General features: G+C 46.7%; 1 protein-coding gene across 4 annotated transcripts in view; it reads right to left on the bottom strand.

Annotated features, from left to right (window-relative positions):
• dennd1a (DENN/MADD domain containing 1A) overlaps positions 1–24,227 on the bottom strand; it is a 94,572-nt gene that overhangs the window by 24,900 nt on the left and 45,445 nt on the right. For all 4 annotated transcript variants that reach the window (XM_061734629.1, XM_061734631.1, XM_061734630.1 and 1 more), the window contains exons 9-12: positions 22,813–22,923; positions 18,841–18,941; positions 12,968–13,013; positions 12,682–12,783 (exon numbers count right to left, since the gene is read on the bottom strand). In XM_061734629.1, coding sequence (XP_061590613.1) covers positions 12,682–12,783; positions 12,968–13,013; positions 18,841–18,941; positions 22,813–22,923 — 360 coding nt within the window. The remainder of the gene's footprint in view (positions 1–12,681; positions 12,784–12,967; positions 13,014–18,840; positions 18,942–22,812; positions 22,924–24,227) is intronic.

Genomic DNA, 24,227 nt, shown 5'->3' with positions numbered 1-24,227 from the left:
AATTGTCAAACGTGTGTATATTTGCTGCTGCACAAGTGAATTTCCCCTCTGGGGGATCAATAAAGTTTATTCTATTCTATTTTGCCCAGAGAGGGCATACGAATTAAGAAAAAAAGATTGGGTCCTAATAGGGAACCCTGAGGTACCCCACAATCAAATAATATTGGTCTCAATGGACAGAGAAACTCCTGTCTGATAAGTAGCACTGGAACCATTTACAACTTAGAACTACGACGGCATATCTGACAGCAGATGGGACGCATGTAGACGACCACGAGGGATTTATCAGAACAACAATATACGATGTCGGTTTTAATAGGAGCCGTGAAAAGCAGGACATGATGCTGCTCAGATTCATGCAAATTCTCAATTAATAACAAAATAGGAGACAACTGAACAAAGTTGTCAAAAACTATAAGATACAAAGAACTGAAGCAGGTGCAGAGGACAAAGAGCTGATCACAAAGATCTTTTTAAAACTTAACTGCAGGTTGAAGGGACCGTAAAAGTGAAATCACAGGTTCTTATAAGAGAATGAAGAGCTGTTTTTTTTTTTTGACTGTTTATACTCAAACAGGCTGCGTTTGAAAAGGTATCCCGGTTATTTCTGATGATGCTGACTAGGGCTGGGCGATATATTGAGTATAGTGCATGTATCTCGGCTTCTACTACGATGTACAAAATGACTATATCGTGAATATTCGAGTATACACTGGGCATTAAAGTACAGGCTTTTTTTTCACTCTCTCGTCTCATCTCTCCTTCTCCGAGACATAAAACAAGCGTACCCAGTTACATACGTCAGTCACGTACGTGCATCATCATACGCCCAGCAGAAAGGTAGCAGCAGCAGGTGCTAATGCTAACGAATGGAGGAGGACGTGAGTTCCACCTAAATTTCCCAAACTCGGCCTGTTTGCGCTGAGTTTATCTGCGCGGTTGCTACGCTACTCTTTTCAAAGCAAACTGGGAGGGTTTAGTAAAGACGGGAGGGGATGTTTTCTCCTCACTGGGACGGTTTAGTAAAGACAGGAGGGGATGTTTTCTCCTCACTGGGACGGTTTAGTAAAGGGAGGGATGTTTTCTCCTCACTGGGACGGTTTAGTAAAGACAGGGATGTTTTCTCCTCACTGGGACGGTTTAGTAAAGGGAGGGATGTTTTCTCCTCACTGGGACGGTTTAGTAAAGGGAGGGATGTTTTCTCCTCACTGGGACGGTTTAGTAAAGGGAGGGATGTTTTCTCCTCACTGGGACGGTTTAGTAAAGACAGGAGGGATGTTTTCTCCTCACTGGGACGGTTTAGTAAAGACAGGAGGGATGTTTTCTCCTCACTGGGACGGTTTAGTAAAGACAGGAGGGGATGTTTTCTCCTCACTGGGACGGTTTAGTAAAGGGAGGGATGTTTTCTCCTCACTGGGACGGTTTAGTAAAGACAGGGATGTTTTCTCCTCACTGGGACGGTTTAGTAAAGGGAGGGATGTTTTCTCCTCACTGGGACGGTTTAGTAAAGGGAGGGATGTTTTCTCCTCACTGGGACGGTTTAGTAAAGGGAGGGATGTTTTCTCCTCACTGGGACGGTTTAGTAAAGACAGGGATGTTTTCTCCTCACTGGGACGGTTTAGTAAAGACAGGAGGGATGTTTTCTCCTCACTGGGACGGTTTAGTAAAGACAGGGATGTTTTCTCCTCACTGGGACGGTTTAGTAAAGGGAGGGATGTTTTCTCCTCACTGGGACGGTTTAGTAAAGGGAGGGATGTTTTCTCCTCACTGGGACGGTTTAGTAAAGACAGGAGGGATGTTTTCTCCTCACTGGGACGGTTTAGTAAAGACAGGAGGGATGTTTTCTCCTCACTGGGACGGTTTAGTAAAGGGAGGGATGTTTTCTCCTCACTGGGACGGTTTAGTAAAGGGAGGGATGTTTTCTCCTCACTGGGACGGTTTAGTAAAGACAGGAGGGATGTTTTCTCCTCACTGGGACGGTTTAGTAAAGGGAGGGATGTTTTCTCCTCACTGGGACGGTTTAGTAAAGGGAGGGATGTTTTCTCCTCACTGGGACGGTTTAGTAAAGACAGGAGGGATGTTTTCTCCTCACTGGGACGGTTTAGTAAAGGGAGGGATGTTTTCTCCTCACTGGGACGGTTTAGTAAAGGGAGGGATGTTTTCTCCTCACTGGGACGGTTTAATTCAATTCAATTCAATTCAATTCAATTTTATTTATATAGCGTCTAATACAACAGATGTTGTCTCTAGACGCTTTCCAGAGATCCAGAACATGAACATAAACATAAACATGAACATAAACCCCCGAGCAATTATTATATAAACAATGGCAGGTAAAAACTCCCTTAGTGGGAGAAAAGCCTTAAGCCAAACAGTGGCAAGGAAAAACTCCCCTTTAGGAGGGAAGAAACCTTGAGCAGGACCAGGCTCATAAGGGGGGACCCTCCTGCCGAAGGCCAGACTGGGGGAGTAGGGGACGGCAACAGCACACAGCAGGCAGGTGGAAGCAGCAGCGGGATGACCAGAGGGGGGGGGGGGGGCGTCAGCAGCACACAACAGTCATGTGGAAGCAGCAGCGGGATGACCAGAGGGGGGGGGGGGCGTCAGCAGCACACAACAGTCATGTGGAAGCAGCAGCGGGATGACCAGAGGGGGGGGGGGGTGCAGGCAGGCGGAAGCAGGTTTAGTAAAGGGAGGGATGTTTTCTCCTCACTGGGACGGTTTAGTAAAGGGAGGGATGTTTTCTCCTCACTGGGACGGTTTAGTAAAGGGAGGGATGTTTTCTCCTCACTGGGACGGTTTAGTAAAGGGAGGGATGTTTTCTCCTCACTGGGACGGTTTAGTAAAGGGAGGGATGTTTTCTCCTCACTGGGACGGTTTAGTAAAGGGAGGGATGTTTTCTCCTCACTGGGACGGTTTAGTAAAGACAGGAGGGATGTTTTCTCCTCACTGGGACGGTTTAGTAAAGGGAGGGATGTTTTCTCCTCACTGGGACGGTTTAGTAAAGACAGGAGGGATGTTTTCTCCTCACTGGGACGGTTTAGTAAAGACAGGGATGTTTTCTCCTCACTGGGACGGTTTAGTAAAGACAGGAGGGATGTTTTCTCCTCACTGGGACGGTTTAGTAAAGGGAGGGATGTTTTCTCCTCACTGGGACGGTTTAGTAAAGGGAGGGATGTTTTCTCCTCACTGGGACGGTTTAGTAAAGACAGGAGGGATGTTTTCTCCTCACTGGGACGGTTTAATTCAATTCAATTCAATTCAATTCAATTTTATTTATATAGCGTCTAATACAACAGATGTTGTCTCTAGACGCTTTCCAGAGATCCAGAACATGAACATAAACATAAACATGAACATAAACCCCCGAGCAATTATTATATAAACAATGGCAGGTAAAAACTCCCTTAGTGGGAGAAAAGCCTTAAGCCAAACAGTGGCAAGGAAAAACTCCCCTTTAGGAGGGAAGAAACCTTGAGCAGGACCAGGCTCATAAGGGGGGACCCTCCTGCCGAAGGCCAGACTGGGGGAGTAGGGGACGGCAACAGCACACAGCAGGCAGGTGGAAGCAGCAGCGGGATGACCAGAGGGGGGGGGGGGGCGTCAGCAGCACACAACAGTCATGTGGAAGCAGCAGCGGGATGACCAGAGGGGGGGGGGGCGTCAGCAGCACACAACAGTCATGTGGAAGCAGCAGCGGGATGACCAGAGGGGGGGGGGGTGCAGGCAGGCGGAAGCAGGTTTAGTAAAGGGAGGGATGTTTTCTCCTCACTGGGACGGTTTAGTAAAGGGAGGGATGTTTTCTCCTCACTGGGACGGTTTAGTAAAGGGAGGGATGTTTTCTCCTCACTGGGACGGTTTAGTAAAGGGAGGGATGTTTTCTCCTCACTGGGACGGTTTAGTAAAGGGAGGGATGTTTTCTCCTCACTGGGACGGTTTAGTAAAGGGAGGGATGTTTTCTTCTCACTGGGACGGTTTAGTAAAGACAGGGATGTTTTCTCCTCACTGGGACGGTTTAGTAAAGGGAGGGATGTTTTCTCCTCACTGGGACGGTTTAGTAAAGGGAGGGATGTTTTCTCCTCACTGGGACGGTTTAGTAAAGACAGGAGGGATGTTTTCTCCTCACTGGGACGGTTTAGTAAAGACAGGAGGGGATGTTTTCTCCTCACTGGGACGGTTTAGTAAAGGGAGAGATGTTTTCTCCTCACTGGGACGGTTTAGTAAAGACAGGAGGGATGTTTTCTCCTCACTGGGACGGTTTAGTAAAGACAGGAGGGGATGTTTTCTCCTCACTGGGACGGTTTAGTAAAGGGAGGGATGTTTTCTCCTCACTGGGATGGTTTAGTAAAGGGAGGGATGTTTTCTCCTCACTGGGACGGTTTAGTAAAGGGAGGGATGTTTTCTCCTCACTGGGATGGTTTAGTAAAGACAGGAGGGATGTTTTCTTCTCACTGGGACGGTTTAGTAAAGGGAGGGATGTTTTCTCCTCACTGGGACGGTTTAGTAAAGGGAGGGATGTTTTCTCCTCACTGGGACGGTTTAGTAAAGGGAGAGATGTTTTCTCCTCACTGGGACGGTTTAGTAAAGGGAGGGATGTTTTCTTCTCACTGGGACGGTTTAGTAAAGGGAGGGATGTTTTCTCCTCACTGGGACGGTTTAGTAAAGGGAGGGATGTTTTCTCCTCACTGGGACGGTTTAGTAAAGGGAGGGATGTTTTCTCCTCACTGGGACGGTTTAGTAAAGGGAGGGATGTTTTCTCCTCACTGGGACGGTTTAGTAAAGGGAGAGATGTTTTCTCCTCACTGGGACGGTTTAGTAAAGGGAGGGATGTTTTCTCCTCACTGGGACGGTTTAGTAAAGGGAGGGATGTTTTCTCCTCACTGGGACGGTTTAGTAAAGACAGGAGGGATGTTTTCTCCTCACTGGGACGGTTTAGTAAAGGGAGGGATGTTTTCTCCTCACTGGGACGGTTTAGTAAAGACAGGAGGGATGTTTTCTCCTCACTGGGACGGTTTAGTAAAGGGAGGGATGTTTTCTCCTCACTGGGACGGTTTAGTAAAGGGAGGGATGTTTTCTCCTCACTGGGACGGTTTAGTAAAGACAGGAGGGATGTTTTCTCCTCACTGGGACGGTTTAGTAAAGGGAGAGATGTTTTCTCCTCACTGGGACGGTTTAGTAAAGACAGGAGGGATGTTTTCTCCTCACTGGGACGGTTTAGTAAAGACAGGAGGGATGTTTTCTCCTCACTGGGACGGTTTAGTAAAGGGAGGGATGTTTTCTCCTCACTGGGACGGTTTAGTAAAGGGAGGGATGTTTTCTCCTCACTGGGACGGTTTAGTAAAGACAGGAGGGATGTTTTCTCCTCACTGGGACGGTTTAGTAAAGACAGGAGGGATGTTTTCTCCTCACTGGGACGGTTTAGTAAAGACAGGAGGGATGTTTTCTCCTCACTGGGACGGTTTAGTAAAGACAGGAGGGATGTTTTCTCCTCACTGGGACGGTTTAGTAAAGGGAGGGATGTTTTCTCCTCACTGGGATGGTTTAGTAAAGGGAGGGATGTTTTCTCCTCACTGGGACGGTTTAGTAAAGACAGGAGGGATGTTTTCTCCTCACTGGGACGGTTTAGTAAAGACAGGAGGGATGTTTTCTCCTCACTGGGATGGTTTAGTAAAGGGAGGGATGTTTTCTCCTCACTGGGACGGTTTAGTAAAGACAGGAGGGATGTTTTCTCCTCACTGGGATGGTTTAGTAAAGACAGGAGGGATGTTTTCTCCTCACTGGGACGGTTTAGTAAAGACAGGAGGGATGTTTTCTCCTCACTGGGATGGTTTAGTAAAGACAGGAGGGATGTTTTCTCCTCACTGGGACGGTTTAGTAAAGACAGGAGGGATGTTTTCTCCTCACTGGGATGGTTTAGTAAAGGGAGGGATGTTTTCTCCTCACTGGGACGGTTTAGTAAAGACAGGAGGGATGTTTTCTCCTCACTGGGACGGTTTAGTAAAGACAGGAGGGATGTTTTCTCCTCACTGGGACGGTTTAGTAAAGACAGGAGGGATGTTTTCTCCTCACTGGGACGGTTTAGTAAAGGGAGGGATGTTTTCTCCTCACTGGGACGGTTTAGTAAAGGGAGGGATGTTTTCTCCTCACTGGGACGGTTTAGTAAAGACGGGAGGGATGTTTTCTCCTCACTGGGACGGTTTAGTAAAGGGAGGGATGTTTTCTCCTCACTGGGACGGTTTAGTAAAGACAGGAGGGATGTTTTCTCCTCACTGGGACGGTTTAGTAAAGACAGGAGGGATGTTTTCTCCTCACTGGGACGGTTTAGTAAAGGGAGGGATGTTTTCTCCTCACTGGGACGGTTTAGTAAAGACAGGAGGGATGTTTTCTCCTCACTGGGACGGTTTAGTAAAGACAGGAGGGATGTTTTCTCCTCACTGGGACGGTTTAGTAAAGACAGGAGGGATGTTTTCTCCTCACTGGGACGGTTTAGTAAAGACAGGAGGGGATGTTTTCTCCTCACTGGGACGGTTTAGTAAAGACAGGAGGGATGTTTTCTCCTCACTGGGACGGTTTAGTAAAGACAGGAGGGATGTTTTCTCCTCACTGGGACGGTTTAGTAAAGACAGGAGGGATGTTTTCTCCTCACTGGGACGGTTTAGTAAAGACAGGAGGGATGTTTTCTCCTCACTGGGACGGTTTAGTAAAGACAGGAGGGATGTTTTCTCCTCACTGGGACGGTTTAGTAAAGGGAGGGATGTTTTCTCCTCACTGGGACGGTTTAGTAAAGGGAGGGATGTTTTCTCCTCACTGGGACGGTTTAGTAAAGACAGGAGGGATGTTTTCTCCTCACTGGGACGGTTTAGTAAAGGGAGGGATGTTTTCTCCTCACTGGGACGGTTTAGTAAAGACAGGAGGGATGTTTTCTCCTCACTGGGACGGTTTAGTAAAGACAGGAGGGATGTTTTCTCCTCACTGGGACGGTTTAGTAAAGACAGGAGGGATGTTTTCTCCTCACTGGGACGGTTTAGTAAAGACAGGAGGGATGTTTTCTCCTCACTGGGACGGTTTAGTAAAGACAGGAGGGATGTTTTCTCCTCACTGGGACGGTTTAGTAAAGACAGGAGGGATGTTTTCTCCTCACTGGGACGGTTTAGTAAAGACAGGAGGGATGTTTTCTCCTCACTGGGACGGTTTAGTAAAGGGAGGGATGTTTTCTCCTCACTGGGACGGTTTAGTAAAGGGAGGGATGTTTTCTCCTCACTGGGACGGTTTAGTAAAGACAGGAGGGATGTTTTCTCCTCACTGGGACGGTTTAGTAAAGGGAGGGATGTTTTCTCCTCACTGGGACGGTTTAGTAAAGACAGGAGGGATGTTTTCTCCTCACTGGGACGGTTTAGTAAAGACAGGAGGGATGTTTTCTCCTCACTGGGACGGTTTAGTAAAGACAGGAGGGATGTTTTCTCCTCACTGGGACGGTTTAGTAAAGGGAGGGATGTTTTCTCCTCACTGGGACGGTTTAGTAAAGACAGGAGGGATGTTTTCTCCTCACTGGGACGGTTTAGTAAAGACAGGAGGGATGTTTTCTCCTCACTGGGACGGTTTAGTAAAGGGAGGGGATGTTTTCTCCTCACTGGGACGGTTTAGTAAAGACAGGAGGGATGTTTTCTCCTCACTGGGACGGTTTAGTAAAGACAGGAGGGATGTTTTCTCCTCACTGGGACGGTTTAGTAAAGGGAGGGATGTTTTCTCCTCACTGGGACGGTTTAGTAAAGACAGGAGGGATGTTTTCTCCTCACTGGGACGGTTTAGTAAAGGGAGGGATGTTTTCTCCTCACTGGGACGGTTTAGTAAAGGGAGGGATGTTTTCTCCTCACTGGGACGGTTTAGTAAAGGGAGGGATGTTTTCTCCTCACTGGGACGGTTTAGTAAAGGGAGGGATGTTTTCTCCTCACTGGGACGGTTTAGTAAAGACAGGAGGGATGTTTTCTCCTCACTGGGACGGTTTAGTAAAGACAGGAGGGATGTTTTCTCCTCACTGGGACGGTTTAGTAAAGACAGGAGGGATGTTTTCTCCTCACTGGGACGGTTTAGTAAAGACAGGAGGGATGTTTTCTCCTCACTGGGACGGTTTAGTAAAGGGAGGGGATGTTTTCTCCTCACTGGGACGGTTTAGTAAAGACAGGAGGGATGTTTTCTCCTCACTGGGACGGTTTAGTAAAGACAGGAGGGATGTTTTCTCCTCACTGGGACGGTTTAGTAAAGGGAGGGATGTTTTCTCCTCACTGGGACGGTTTAGTAAAGGGAGGGATGTTTTCTCCTCACTGGGACGGTTTAGTAAAGGGAGGGATGTTTTCTCCTCACTGGGACGGTTTAGTAAAGACAGGAGGGATGTTTTCTCCTCACTGGGACGGTTTAGTAAAGACAGGAGGGATGTTTTCTCCTCACTGGGACGGTTTAGTAAAGGGAGGGATGTTTTCTCCTCACTGGGACGGTTTAGTAAAGGGAGGGATGTTTTCTCCTCACTGGGACGGTTTAGTAAAGGGAGGGATGTTTTCTCCTCACTGGGACGGTTTAGTAAAGGGAGGGATGTTTTCTCCTCACTGGGACGGTTTAGTAAAGGGAGGGATGTTTTCTCCTCACTGGGACGGTTTAGTAAAGACAGGAGGGATGTTTTCTCCTCACTGGGACGGTTTAGTAAAGGGAGGGATGTTTTCTCCTCACTGGGACGGTTTAGTAAAGGGAGGGATGTTTTCTCCTCACTGGGACGGTTTAGTAAAGGGAGGGATGTTTTCTCCTCACTGGGACGGTTTAGTAAAGGGAGGGATGTTTTCTCCTCACTGGGACGGTTTAGTAAAGACAGGAGGGATGTTTTCTCCTCACTGGGACGGTTTAGTAAAGGGAGGGATGTTTTCTCCTCACTGGGACGGTTTAGTAAAGGGAGGGATGTTTTCTCCTCACTGGGACGGTTTAGTAAAGGGAGGGATGTTTTCTCCTCACTGGGACGGTTTAGTAAAGACAGGAGGGATGTTTTCTCCTCACTGGGACGGTTTAGTAAAGACAGGAGGGATGTTTTCTCCTCACTGGGACGGTTTAGTAAAGACATGAGGGATGTTTTCTCCTCACTGGGACGGTTTAGTAAAGGGAGGGATGTTTTCTCCTCACTGGGACGGTTTAGTAAAGACAGGAGGGATGTTTTCTCCTCACTGGGACGGTTTAGTAAAGGGAGGGATGTTTTCTCCTCACTGGGACGGTTTAGTAAAGGGAGGGATGTTTTCTCCTCACTGGGACGGTTTAGTAAAGGGAGGGATGTTTTCTCCTCACTGGGACGGTTTAGTAAAGGGAGGGATGTTTTCTCCTCACTGGGACGGTTTAGTAAAGACAGGAGGGATGTTTTCTCCTCACTGGGACGGTTTAGTAAAGGGAGGGATGTTTTCTCCTCACTGGGACGGTTTAGTAAAGGGAGGGATGTTTTCTCCTCACTGGGACGGTTTAGTAAAGACAGGAGGGATGTTTTCTCCTCACTGGGACGGTTTAGTAAAGACAGGAGGGATGTTTTCTCCTCACTGGGACGGTTTAGTAAAGACAGGAGGGATGTTTTCTCCTCACTGGGACGGTTTAGTAAAGGGAGGGATGTTTTCTCCTCACTGGGACGGTTTAGTAAAGGGAGGGATGTTTTCTCCTCACTGGGACGGTTTAGTAAAGACAGGGATGTTTTCTCCTCACTGGGACGGTTTAGTAAAGGGAGGGATGTTTTCTCCTCACTGGGACGGTTTAGTAAAGGGAGGGATGTTTTCTCCTCACTGGGACGGTTTAGTAAAGGGAGGGATGTTTTCTCCTCACTGGGACGGTTTAGTAAAGACAGGAGGGATGTTTTCTCCTCACTGGGACGGTTTAGTAAAGGTAGGGATGTTTTCTCCTCACTGGGACGGTTTAGTAAAGACAGGAGGGATGTTTTCTCCTCACTGGGACGGTTTAGTAAAGACAGGAGGGATGTTTTCTCCTCACTGGGACGGTTTAGTAAAGACATGAGGGATGTTTTCTCCTCACTGGGACGGTTTAGTAAAGGGAGGGATGTTTTCTCCTCACTGGGACGGTTTAGTAAAGGGAGGGATGTTTTCTCCTCACTGGGATGGTTTAGTAAAGGGAGGGATGTTTTCTTCTCACTGGGACGGTTTAGTAAAGGGAGGGATGTTTTCTCCTCACTGGGACGGTTTAGTAAAGACAGGAGGGATGTTTTCTCCTCACTGGGACGGTTTAGTAAAGACAGGAGGGATGTTTTCTCCTCACTGGGACGGTTTAGTAAAGGGAGAGATGTTTTCTCCTCACTGGGACGGTTTAGTAAAGGGAGAGATGTTTTCTCCTCACTGGGACGGTTTAGTAAAGACAGGAGGGATGTTTTCTCCTCACTGGGACGGTTTAGTAAAGGGAGGGATGTTTTCTCCTCACTGGGACGGTTTAGTAAAGGGAGGGATGTTTTCTCCTCACTGGGACGGTTTAGTAAAGGGAGGGATGTTTTCTCCTCACTGGGATGGTTTAGTAAAGGGAGGGATGTTTTCTCCTCACTGGGACGGTTTAGTAAAGACAGGAGGGATGTTTTCTCCTCACTGGGACGGTTTAGTAAAGGGAGGGATGTTTTCTCCTCACTGGGACGGTTTAGTAAAGGGAGGGATGTTTTCTCCTCACTGGGACGGTTTAGTAAAGGGAGAGATGTTTTCTCCTCACTGGGACGGTTTAGTAAAGGGAGGGATGTTTTCTCCTCACTGGGACGGTTTAGTAAAGGGAGGGATGTTTTCTCCTCACTGGGACGGTTTAGTAAAGGGAGGGATGTTTTCTCCTCACTGGGACGGTTTAGTAAAGGGAGGGATGTTTTCTCCTCACTGGGACGGTTTAGTAAAGGGAGGGGATGTTTTCTCCTCACTGGGACGGTTTAGTAAAGACAGGAGGGGATGTTTTCTCCTCACTGGGACGGTTTAGTAAAGACAGGAGGGATGTTTTCTCCTCACTGGGACGGTTTAGTAAAGGGAGGGATGTTTTCTCCTCACTGGGACGGTTTAGTAAAGGGAGGGATGTTTTCTCCTCACTGGGACGGTTTAGTAAAGGGAGGGATGTTTTCTCCTCACTGGGACGGTTTAGTAAAGGGAGGGGATGTTTTCTCCTCACTGGGACGGTTTAGTAAAGACAGGAGGGGATGTTTTCTCCTCACTGGGACGGTTTAGTAAAGGGAGGGATGTTTTCTCCTCACTGGGACGGTTTAGTAAAGGGAGGGATGTTTTCTCCTCACTGGGACGGTTTAGTAAAGACAGGAGGGATGTTTTCTCCTCACTGGGACGGTTTAGTAAAGGGAGGGATGTTTTCTCCTCACTGGGACGGTTTAGTAAAGGGAGGGATGTTTTCTCCTCACTGGGACGGTTTAGTAAAGGGAGGGATGTTTTCTCCTCACTGGGACGGTTTAGTAAAGGGAGGGATGTTTTCTCCTCACTGGGACGGTTTAGTAAAGGGAGGGATGTTTTTCTCTTCACTGGGATGGTTTAGTAAAGGGAGGGATGTTTTCTCCTCACTGGGACGGTTTAGTAAAGACAGGAGGGATGTTTTCTCCTCACTGGGACGGTTTAGTAAAGACAGGAGGGATGTTTTCTCCTCACTGGGACGGTTTAGTAAAGACAGGAGGGATGTTTTCTCCTCACTGGGACGGTTTAGTAAAGGGAGGGATGTTTTCTCCTCACTGGGACGGTTTAGTAAAGGGAGGGATGTTTTCTCCTCACTGGGACGGTTTAGTAAAGACAGGAGGGATGTTTTCTCCTCACTGGGACGGTTTAGTAAAGGGAGGGATGTTTTCTCCTCACTGGGATGGTTTAGTAAAGGGAGGGATGTTTTCTCCTCACTGGGACGGTTTAGTAAAGACAGGAGGGATGTTTTCTCCTCACTGGGACGGTTTAGTAAAGGGAGGGATGTTTTCTCCTCACTGGGACGGTTTAGTAAAGGGAGGGATGTTTTCTCCTCACTGGGACGGTTTAGTAAAGGGAGGGATGTTTTCTCCTCACTGGGACGGTTTAGTAAAGACAGGAGGGATGTTTTCTCCTCACTGGGACGGTTTAGTAAAGGGAGGGATGTTTTCTCCTCACTGGGACGGTTTAGTAAAGGGAGGGATGTTTTCTCCTCACTGGGACGGTTTAGTAAAGACAGGAGGGATGTTTTCTCCTCACTGGGACGGTTTAGTAAAGGGAGGGATGTTTTCTCCTCACTGGGACGGTTTAGTAAAGGGAGGGATGTTTTCTCCTCACTGGGACGGTTTAGTAAAGGGAGGGATGTTTTCTCCTCACTGGGACGGTTTAGTAAAGACAGGAGGGATGTTTTCTCCTCACTGGGACGGTTTAGTAAAGACAGGAGGGATGTTTTCTCCTCACTGGGACGGTTTAGTAAAGGGAGGGATGTTTTCTCCTCACTGGGACGGTTTAGTAAAGACAGGAGGGATGTTTTCTCCTCACTGGGACGGTTTAGTAAAGGGAGGGATGTTTTCTCCTCACTGGGACGGTTTAGTAAAGGGAGGGATGTTTTCTCCTCACTGGGACGGTTTAGTAAAGACAGGAGGGATGTTTTCTCCTCACTGGGACGGTTTAGTAAAGACAGCGATGTTTTGTCAAACATTGAACAGTTGTGCATGGTTGTGCAGCGGCCCCTCACCACATCGTTGGGCAGACTTTGGAGGTCATCGTAAGGGCTTTCCAGCGTGTTCGTGTCCACATTTAGGACCACCACGTCATCTAGAGCCATCCCGCGAACTTTCTGCACACAGTGGAGAAAACACAGAAACAAGCGTGAACTGGGGCCACAAAGACACTCTACTCCTCTGAATAATGCAATACTTGTCAACAATGAAAGAACAAGCAGGGTTGAAAACAAGCACTGCCATTCAGTTTGACATTATGAAGGATCTTGTTGGTGTGTGGTGCTCGTTGTGGACGCAGACCTCCATCAGGCTGGAATGTACTCCAATAAGGTATGGCATCGGGGCACTACGGAGAGAAAGAAGTTAACAATTAAACGTCAGGCGAAAGCAGGGTTGAAGCCCTGGCAGCAGTCACTGAGCCTGGTAACAAAACTGCATGAAATCAGCTTTGTCAGGCCGACGCAAGGTTAGGAAATGTGTCAAATTTCAGTTTCAATGCCTCGGTCTGGTCATCCACTCTGCTGCTTTCTTTTTTTAAGTTCAGCTCAGAGTTGTCAAAAGCCATCCATCCATCCATCCATCCATCCATCCATCCATCCATCCATCCATCGTCCGCCGCTTATCCGTTCCCGGGTCGCGGGGGCAGCAGCCTCAGCAGGGATGCCCAGACTTCCTTCAGCCCAGACACTTCCTCCAGCTCCTCCGAGGGGAGTCCGAGGCGTTCCCAGGCCAGCCGAGAGACATAGTCTCTCCAGCGTGGCCTGGGTCTTCCCCGGGGTCTCCTCCCGGTGGGACATGCCTGGAACACCTCCCTAGGGAGGCGTCCAGGAGGTAGGGATGTTAATAATTAATCGATTTTCGATTAATTGCCGTTATGAAATTACCCGATTTTTTTTTTTTTTTTTTTTTAATCCCGGTTTTTTCCCCATTTTATCACCCAGTGCTCCTACCTAACAGTCCTGTGCATTGCTCCCTCTACCAACCCCGGGAGGGCCCTGCACTGAGCTCAGGTCTCCTCCTTAACCTGAGGAGTGAGTAGGCCGCATCTTTTCACCAGACAGGGTGGGGTTTCTCCGGCCGAACGTAGTGCGTGGAAGGATCACGTTATTCCGGCCGGATCCTCCCCACCCCATCTGTTCCCCGGTTGGCCAGAGGGGGCATGTATAGCCCAGGACTGTTGCATGTTTTTGTGAGGGTAGAGAACATTAGCTACCCAGGGGAACACAGGGAGAACATGCAAACTCTTCTCTAAACATCTGTCCCCGCTACAGTTTTAACTAAAAGAAAATGTGCTCCAATACAGCAGGTCTCATAATTTTAACTAGAACTTAAAATTTGCTTGACACAAATGACACTATTATGGCTTTTGTATCAAATAAATATTTGATTAAGGAATACATTAAAATGTCCTTTGTATTTTATATAAGCAAAAAAAATTATGTTTGTATCTCAGATGGGGGAAAAACGCCGCTTATCAACTAATCGATGATCGATCGATAAGGTTATCAACTATCAATTAATGAAATAATCGATAATTTGCATCCCTACCAGGAGGCATCCGGTACAGATGCCCAAGCCACCTCAGCTGACTCCTCTCAATGTGAAAGAGCAGCGGCTCGACTCCGAGCTCCTCCCGGGTGACCGAACTCCTCACCCTATCTCTAAGGGAGCGTCCAGCCACCCTGCAGAGGAAACTCATCTCTAAGGGAGCGTCCAGCCACCCTGCGGAGGAAACTCATCTCGGCCGCTTGTATCCGCGATCTTGTCCTTTCGGTCACTACCCAAAGTTCATGACCATAGGTGAGGGTAGGGGCGTAGATTGACCGGTAAATCGAGAGCTTCGCCTTTCGACTCAGCTCCCTCTTTACCACGACGGTCCAGTACATCGACCGCATTACTGCGGACGCTGCACCGATCCGTCTGTCAATCTCCCGCTCCATCGTTCCCTCACTCGTGAACAAGACCCCGAGATACTTGAACTCCTCCACCTGAGGCAGGACTTCTCCACCCACCCGGAGAAGGCACGCCACCCTTTTCCGATGGAGAACATGGCCTCGGTCTTGGAGGTGCTGATTCTCATCCCTGCCGCGTCACACTCGGCCGCAAACCGCCCCAGCACATGCTGAAGGTCCCGGTCTGATGAAGATAACAGGACAACATCATCTGCAGAGATGAAATCCTGTGGTTCCCAAACCGGATCCCCTCCGGCCCCTGGCTGAACCTAGAAATCCTGTCCATAAAAATTATGAACAGGACCGGTGACAAAGGGCAGCCCTGCCGGAGTCCAACATGCACCGGGAACAAGTCTGACTGACTGCCGGCAATGCGAACCAGACTCCTACTCCGATCATACAGAGACCGGACAGCCCTTAATAGAGGGTCCCGGACTCCATACTCACCGAGCACCCCCCACAGAATGACACGAGGGACACGGTCAAATGCCTTCTCCAGATCCACAAAACACATGTAGACTGGTTGGGCAAATTCCCATGAACCCTCGAGCACCCTGCGGAGGGTATAGAGCTGGTCCAGTGTTGCACGACCGGGACGAAAACCGCATTGTTCCTCCTGAATCCGAGGTTCAACTATCGGCCGTAATCTCCTCTCCAGTAGACCTGGCGTAGACCTTCCCAGGGAGGCTGAGAAGTGTGATCCCCCTGTAGTTGGAACACACTCTCCGGTCCCCCTTTTTAAAGAGAGGGACCACCACCCCGGTTTGCCACTCCAGCGGTATTGTCCCCTTCCTCCATGCAATGTTGCAGAGGCGTGTCAACCAAGACAGCCCTACGACATCCAGAGACTTGAGGTATTCAGGGCGAATCTCATCCACCCCCGGTGCCCCGCCACTGATACCACTTTTACACCAAGCTGGTTCCAGGGCTGGTTCTGGGCTAGAGCCAGACTTAGCACCAGTTCTTTGGTTTTACACAGCCTAAGCACCAGCTCCTGGCTCTCAAAACTGGTGCTACACCAGCCCTCTTTGGTTGCTGGGCCAGGCGTAAGAACCAGTTTCCGTCGGGGGTTGGGGGCGGGGCTGGGGACGGTGTTACTGAACAACCAAAGCAGAATAAACACGGAAGAGCGCCGTTTTTAAACAACGGAGCGTTGAAGACGGCGGTTAAGTTAGCAGACTCTTTTAGTATTACATCAATTTATTTAATAAAGGATGTAAAACAGAAGCAGCAGTGGTCTACGGTACAATCCATCAACAGTAACGTCGGCGGGCGGAGCGGCAGCCTCGCGTCCGAGCCTGCAGGGAGCCGCGTCCCAGCCCGCGGTTCTGGTTCCGCGTTACATCGACGCAGAGCCTACAGCGTAGGTTACGTAAGCTTCGCCGTAGGCTCTGCGTCGATGTACGCGGCGACGCGCGCCGTAATTTCTTAACAGGCGTAACTACAAATGATAGATTTTATCTATCAAACCAACATTTATCTTCCTAAATGATTTATTTCATCCAGCGTAATTCTCAACAAAGCTGCAGTCTTCTCCCCCGAGAAGACGGCGCAGGTTGAGCCGGCTGAGGAGCTGCTGTGCTCCTCAGCACAGCAGGGGCTGCCGGGGCTGCCGGCTCTCGAGTCATTTCTTAACAGGCGTTATTTGGATAAACTGAGCCCAGGTTGGGGATCTTAAAGGTCACTTCACCTGAAAAAATATTAAAACTTAATAAAGTGCCATATTAACAGCGCTACAGCTGAAATTAAAACAGCTTTTGGCTCTCAGCTTCCTGATCAGGGTGGGGATGGAAACGAGGGGGCGTGGTGGTGACGTATACAGTAACGTGATGACGTGGCTCTCTGGCCAGCTGCTGGCCAGCACCAGCTGTGTAAAAGCAAACGGTTCTTTCTTAGAACCAACCGCGAACCGGCTCTAGCACCAGCACTAGCACCAGCCCTGGAACCAGCTTGGTGTAAAAGGGGTATGAGGAGCTTACGAACCACCTCGGTGACCTCGGCTTGGGTGATGGATGAGCACGCCCCAGAGTCCCCACTTTGTGCTTCCTCAGTGGAAGGCATGTCAGTCTGGTTGAGGAGATCCTCGAAGTATTCCTTCCACCGTCCGACGATGTCCCCAGTTGAGGTCAACAGCTCCCCACCCACACCGTAAATGGTGCCGGCAGAGTACTGCTTCCCCCTTCTGAGGCGCCGAACGGTCCTCCAGAATTTCTTCGGAAAAAAAAGTATGTTCTTTGTAGGACTGTAAAAGGTCCTACCAAACCTACCTCAAAAATGCGTTTCCTTGACTTTTATCATGTAATCAATACATGCATGTGTCCAGTGATGCTAGAAGGGTAGCAATTTTCAACCTTTTACTAATAAAGATTTATACCAAACTGTTTTTGAAACCACTAATGTGGCAAGACAACCAAAAACAGCAAACATTTGCCCATTTAAGTTGTTTTTTTCTTTTTTTAGCTTCAAGCAAGCATCGACCTCCCATCTCTGTCACCAGAAAAGATGACTGTACGACAGTCCTTTTTATACACCTTCTGCACACATCCAAAGTTAAAATGACTGGTTTGTCTGCAGGGACACTTTCCATGCAATCACTTCGCCACAAACACTGTCTGTTTTAACTAAAAACGACTTCACTGCAGTTTTTGGACTAAATCCTGTCCAGTGAGCGGCTGGAGCATCATGAAGACATGTGACTTTATCAGTAGAACAGGTGTAAAAGAAAGTAATTTGTGGATTCTTCAAAAGAGGAATATTACTTTTGAAATATAATGATGAAATTGACTCAAAATATCTATATGTTGCATGACAGAAACGTTCCATTGTGTTTGTTGATAGCTGCCCCCTCTGGTTGTAAAACGCTGCTTATGAACACCCCAGGACGTAATACATGGTGTCATTTACTAAAGAAACACTGACAACGTGCAGAAACTGTGCGGAAAACTAAATTTACCACATGATTCAACAGCTTGTAGATCCCCTTTAGCATCAACAGCGTAAAGTCGTGTTTCCTGCATGATGACACCAGTATCTGTCATGTTCGGTTGACCGAGGTTTGCAGACGGCTGCTTCTGCACAGCTCTCTACCACATCTCATCTGGGCTGTGATCTCAGTCTGACTGGAACGCTGCAACACCTCGCTGATCTTTTCTTGCACATTTGCTGCAGCAGTTGCTCGGGAAAATTGTCCCGTTGAATCGGTGTCAGCCGAGCTTTAGCTGTTTGACAGACGGCCTGACCTCTGATTCTTGAACTGTGAAGGACAGAGGAGTTCACGGACCTTCTAAACGTGGTGCTGTGAATTAACAACAGTGAATTAACAACAGTAACGATGGACTTTGTCCTTCGTTCCTGTAGTTTCCCTTTTTTTCTCTTTTGTGCATGTTTGCAGGCCGGAGCTTCGGGAGCTGCATGCTGGCCTGCGCCCCCCGTCCCCACCAGTAGGGCTGGGCGATATATTGAGATTTTAATAAATATTGATATATTTTCAAACACGATATGGTACGAGATGATATCATTTATATCGATATTAAAAAAAAATAATATATATTTTTTTTTTATGATTTTGATATAGCTTATTTTGTGACAAATTGACTTGAATGTTTTATTTGAAATTTGCACACATGTTTTGTTATTTGCACAACTGTCAACCTCAGTGGAAAAGTCTGCCTGTTACTGTCTACATTGTATTAATTACAGTGTATTTTAATTTAATTGTTATGCAGGAAAGGGATATTTGTTTTATTTTATTCAAGAAGCATTTTTATTCTATATATGCAGGCAGTTTATTTTTATTTCATTTGTTTTATACATTTTGATATTTTGCAGAACTCTGTTAATAAAGGTCCCTGTGTGACATTTGGCACGAGGCTTTGTATTAAAACTGACTGTTTTTTTAAGGGTTTGCCTCAGAATAAAATGAAGCTAAAAGAGATGCTAACAGAGATGCTATGCTATAATGCTTTGGGGGAAACCCCAATTATGTCACAGAAAAAATATCGATATATATCGAGTATCGCCATTCAGCTAGAAAATATCAAGATATGACTTTTGGTCCATATCGCCCAGCCCTACCCACCAGTGCTGCTTCCACCTGCACCCCCCCCGGTCATCCTGTTGCTGCTTCCACCTGCCTGCGCCCCCCCACCCCCCCTCTCTCTGTTGTGCACACACGTGTTTTCCTGTGGGGGGAGTGTGGCAGTCTGAATGCTGATTACTTACCAGCAGTAGTCAAGCAAATGCTGAGGAAGGACAGGAATGTAAACGTGCTGCCAGTGCATGGGGTACAACATGGCTGCTGAGCCATGAACACAGGCCGTTAACTGTGAACAAAATCAAGGAAACATCACCTGGTGCTCAGTATATGCAGATATGCAATAACCAGCTAACGTGAAACATACAATAGAAAGTGCATTGGTTTATATAGAGAACGCTAGAAACAAGTGAAGATTGCATATTTTGAGAATATTGGTTAAACTATCCAGCTCTGTTGGTGTTGGGAAGAGAAATAATCTGCACCTCCAAGATTTAGGTTGAGACCTGCCACTTCAGCTGCCACCTGTAACGCAGCGAACCTGAACCCACTGGAGGCCGTGGACACCAGACCACAGCTGAAGGTACTCTGATTGGGGGGGAAGGGGGCTCCAGGAATACTGAGAGCCGTTGCTATGGGATAAAGACTTTGGACCGTGTTACCAGGAATTAGTTCAATTCATTGTGGGACCTGCTGTAGTCTTAGTCCAGGGGCCAGAGCCCAAAATTTTGCTTGTCAGCACCACTCAAGGTGACAAAACTTATTTAGGACTTTTGAAAATATCCACATCTATAGATGATATTATGGTATGATAACCTTCCTGAGTGGCAGCTGGATCATAGTTATCAGCTCATGAAGTTACCACCCCCTTCAGAAAATTACATTTTAGATGCTGCTGCATATCCTGGTCTAGACTCATGTACAGGATATCTGTCAATGTTTCACTATAATTCCTTTGGTATCATTTTAGGAGACCTTTTAATCATTCATTCAAGCTAAGATGTGAATCTTTCTGACCAACATAGAGGTCACTGCAGCTCTTTAAACTATAAACAACACACATTTTTACACAATTTTCATCTAAAGGATATACTATCTTTTAGCCTTGTGTCATCTAGGAACAACAGAGACACAAAACACAAAAACTGGAATACTCACAGGACCATAAGGATTCAGGAAATGTAAATCATATAGCCCTACTATATTGTTGTTACAGGTCATTGTGAGCCTTAAACTAGAAGAGCATCATTAGGCTCCTATGAAACTACAGTATAACAGCCACTAATGTCACAAACAGGTCTTTATCTGCAAATACACGACATACAGGACACGGATGAGATAATGAACCAGCTTAGTTTTATAAACAAGCATCTAAAATGTAATTTTCTGAAGGGGGTGGTAACTTCATAAGCTGATAACTCTGATCCAGCTGCCACTCAGGAAGGTTATCATACCAAAATATCATCTATAGATGTGGATCTTTTCAAAAATTATAAGCAAGTTTGTCACCTTGAGTGGTGCTGAACTACCTATTTTTAGCCACTTGATGGCAGCATAAACTAAAGACGTGCTGAGTTTCTGTGTGCAGCATTGATCTATTGGAAAGGAACATTTATCTACGGCCAATGTAACACTGAGATTTATAATTGTGTTTCAATTGGTGTGAAAGGACTTGAACATTAGAAAGATAAGGCCTCATATTTCCTCGAACAAGCGCTTCATCTCTCTACAGAGGCCTCGAGTCCACACTTCTCCTTCCACTAATTGATCTATTAAACTGACAGTTTATTTCTCCAGCTCGTCCCGCCGAGCGTAACTTTCAGCATTTTAACCCAGAAACATCAGTCTTCTGCAGTCCCGATGGAGCCGCCGGCGTTGAGCCGGAGCAGAAAGGGTAGAGTTTAACGACGTGCTTCACTCCAGCAAAGTCTCCCTTTGTTATCATGAAATACTGCACAGAAGCTGCTGGAAACACAAGTAACCAAGATAGCTGTCACAGCTCCCTAAATCTTAATATCCACATATAATTAGGGCCCGAGCACTGACAGTGCGAAGGCCCTATTGTATCTGTAGGTATTTTGGCCGAAACCGAACAGGAAGTCGGCCATTTTCAATTAATCGTGTAATTTTGGCGCAATTTATGCCATTTCTTCGGCAGTTAATACGGCCCGAACCGTAACATGCACCCAGGTGTGTTATACATCAAAATGTGTGTCTCCATCCTGCGACGATGGGCATTACTTTTCTCTTTCAAAAGTGTTACCGTGGCGACGATAGACACCAAAAAGCGCGCCCCCCCCCTTCATCTGATTGGTCCATATTTGATAGTTCCTGCTTTCTGCTATAACCTTTGAATGGTTTGACATAAAGAGTCGTGGGTGGTGTCATCAGACTTAGTTTTGAGTCCTTGAACATAATTGGTGCAAATTAGCCACGCCCCTTCTTCTGATTGGTCGATATTTGATAGTTCCTATTTTCTGCCATAACTTTTGAATGGTTTGACATAAAGAGTGGTGGGTGGTGTCATCAGACTTAGTTTTGAGTCTTGACTTTTATTGGTGAAAATTGCACGCTTGAGGGCCCGTTCATCGCTGCTTGCTGCTTTAATTACTCTTGTGGTTCCATTACTTTTATCTATTTTAAATGGCTAAGAGGAAAAGCAGAACCTCAGGGAGAATCTGTTTTTAGATTCGTCGCCGCTCATATGGAGCTTCAATGCCAATCAGCCGCAACGACCAAACTCCTTTCAATAAAAACCAGTAACGATGTTTTCACGTCTCTCACGCGCGGCTGAGAGTTTTGTCAGAGATGAAAAGCATATGTCCTTCACAGTGACTCAAGAGCCTCGTTGTGGCGGCGTTCCTACAGGACGGTGCACAAACGAGACCCTCGGTGAAGCAGTACTCATCCGTGGAGACGTTTCTAAATAAACTGCAGTGTCCATCGCTGCTCGGTGCAACGACGTGACTCACTGACCACAGGGGAAGTCAGTGACTCACAGGAACAGGCTCAAACTGGTTTTGGATGTGCAGATAATACGACCTCAAATCTGAGAAAGTTAGGACAATAGGAGGGGAAGCAGAAATGCTAAAGTTCCCTTTCACTTTGATTTAACCGTTGACAGTATAAACTCATGATAACTCTTTGTCATCAGCTTCATTTCATTTGTAAATATGTGGATCCAAGCTTGCATTTGAGGTCTGTAAAACATGAACAGCTGAGCATTGGATGGCGGAGGAGCTTCACTATGTCAACAAAAGTGAGAGAAAGGTGTCATAATCTTTCAAAACAATGCCACATACCACCAAATAGTGTTGTCCCGATCGATCGCCCGATCACGGCATTTTCAAAGCATCGGTATCGGCCAAAAAAGTATGTGTTGTGCGTAAAAAGTGTTGTGCGTAAAAATGGCAACATTACAAAACGGTAAAAGTTTCACCTTTTGGAGTGTGATTGAAAATGGATCAATATTAAATGGATCAATATTAAATTAAATGAAGTTGATAAGAAAAACAGGAAATATGTTGAATTCATACGTTTTGCAAAGGAATAAGAGTTTAAAAAGATTTAAAGGAGCTTGAGGCCGGATTGAGGCAGGATTTATGAAAAAAATGCGTATACGTTTTAAGTTTTCTAGTAATAATGTCAGATGAAGCGTTCCAAATCAAAATGAATGAGCCCTCTAGTGTATCTCTCCGTTGCCTTGAACAGGCTGTGTGCTGCAATTCGAGGGCCCAATTTCCCGCGCTGTCCTGCGGATGTGACGTCACACGACGCTGCATGCACGTTCTCCCCGTTCTCCCGTACCGGCTTCGCTGTTGTCTGCAGTACCCCCGGCGGCCGTCGTGGTGAAGGGTGGCGCTAGAGAGTCTCATTTCTTAAAAGCAGCCTCATGCTCCTTTAAGGATATCAGCGCAACAATTTTTTTATTTCTATTTTCCATAGTGCAACAAAATGTATTTTATTTGAGGTAATTTTTTAAAAACTTTGTTAATTTCCAACAGAGCTGTATATAAGAATAAAAACATAAGTCTGTCTATGAAGACATTATCTTTAAAGAGTATGTAAACCCAATTGTTTGTCAGATCAGTTAAACATCAGGAGACATTCATGTGAACCAGGAGCTGAAGGAGAGGAAACCGAAGGACGAGTCTACTTACAGTGCTTAGTTTGCTACAGCAGATGAGGATTCGACGTTCGTAAAGCATACTAGCGTACAGATGAAGCATGTTATTGACATCTACTGCTACAAAGTACTCTGTTAGGTTTCTCTGCAAAAGTTCAAACAGAAGAAAAAAGACACAGAAGAGTTAGCTGTGGTGGTGAAGACAAACACGCTGGTATTAACTGTGATTCATCCAAGACGTCGCCGCGGTTACGGCTGCAGTGCTTCAGTACCGGTGGCTGCATGTAGCACATCTCTGATGCTTCGTACCTTGCGTTTAGAGACAAAGGCCTTCGTTTGGATCAATCTGCACCTGATCAGGTTTCACTCATGCAGTCACAGCATTGAATACCAGTGTTAAAAAGGGTGTATTATTAAAAAAAAAACAGCGTTTTAAGTCTCTACCGAGAGAAAAACTGACATAACACAATCATGTGACTTTGCTTGGCGTGGTCTCCTTTGCTGAGCTGATAATGCAGTGACATCACGGCACCCTGCAAACACCTCACCAAGTAAAACCAGCCTCCTCGGCGTTACTTCCACCAGGCTGCGCTTGCTGAATCCATGAAGCGAACGGCACAAAGCTGCCGCACGGGTTTCAGAAGGAGACAGATCTGACTAAAACCTAAAACCAGCTGATACCAACGCAGCAGTAAAGACACGGTGGAGTCTTCTCTGTGGTATTTCTGACTAAAACCAATCACAAACCTTTATCAAGCACTCAGGACATGAATCTGAACAAAGATTCTTTTTTTTTTTTTAAATTTAAAAGTCAAGTCACTGAAAATTAATCTTAAGTCTCCAGTCGGTCCAAAACATTGCAGGGAATTTTCTGATGAGGAAAACTGTGAAATCCAGGAAATTACTCAAATCTGCCTCCTGACATAAAAAGCCTTTAGGGGCCTCCGGAGAAGGGCTGCAACCATTCCACAATCAATTAATTGTCGACAATTGTCGCCAGACCTGTTTTTCCAATGGAGTGAGGCGTCTCACTTCAATACAATCTCTGCCGACAGTCGTCATGCACAATAGCGTCTCAACAGCTGCGCGTAATAAAACTTCAAAAGTTTCTGAGCATTTTAGACTCGATACGGATGATAAAAAGATAACTTGCAAGGTTTGCAAAGCCGTCCTTGCATTTCACGGGAGCACTTCGGTAATGCATTTGAAGAGGAAGCACATCGGAGTGTTGAACGAAACAGACTCGGCTTGGTAAGATATTAAGCTTATTTTGGCTTTAAGAGAGAGCTTTAACGTTATGCCTGACTTTTCCTAACAAAAGTATTTTAAATTAATCTTGGAAGAGAGACGCACGGGATTGGGACCGCAGTCGGTCAGCAACATTATCGCCCTTCACAGCAATATAACGGCCAAGCGCTTCTTTTGTTAAATTAATTCGTTTCATTCGTT

Source organism: Cololabis saira, chromosome 11 (assembly GCF_033807715.1).
Source record: "Cololabis saira isolate AMF1-May2022 chromosome 11, fColSai1.1, whole genome shotgun sequence".
Classification (NCBI taxonomy): Eukaryota; Metazoa; Chordata; class Actinopteri; order Beloniformes; family Belonidae; genus Cololabis; species Cololabis saira.
This window is presented reverse-complemented; position numbering and strand designations above follow the sequence as displayed.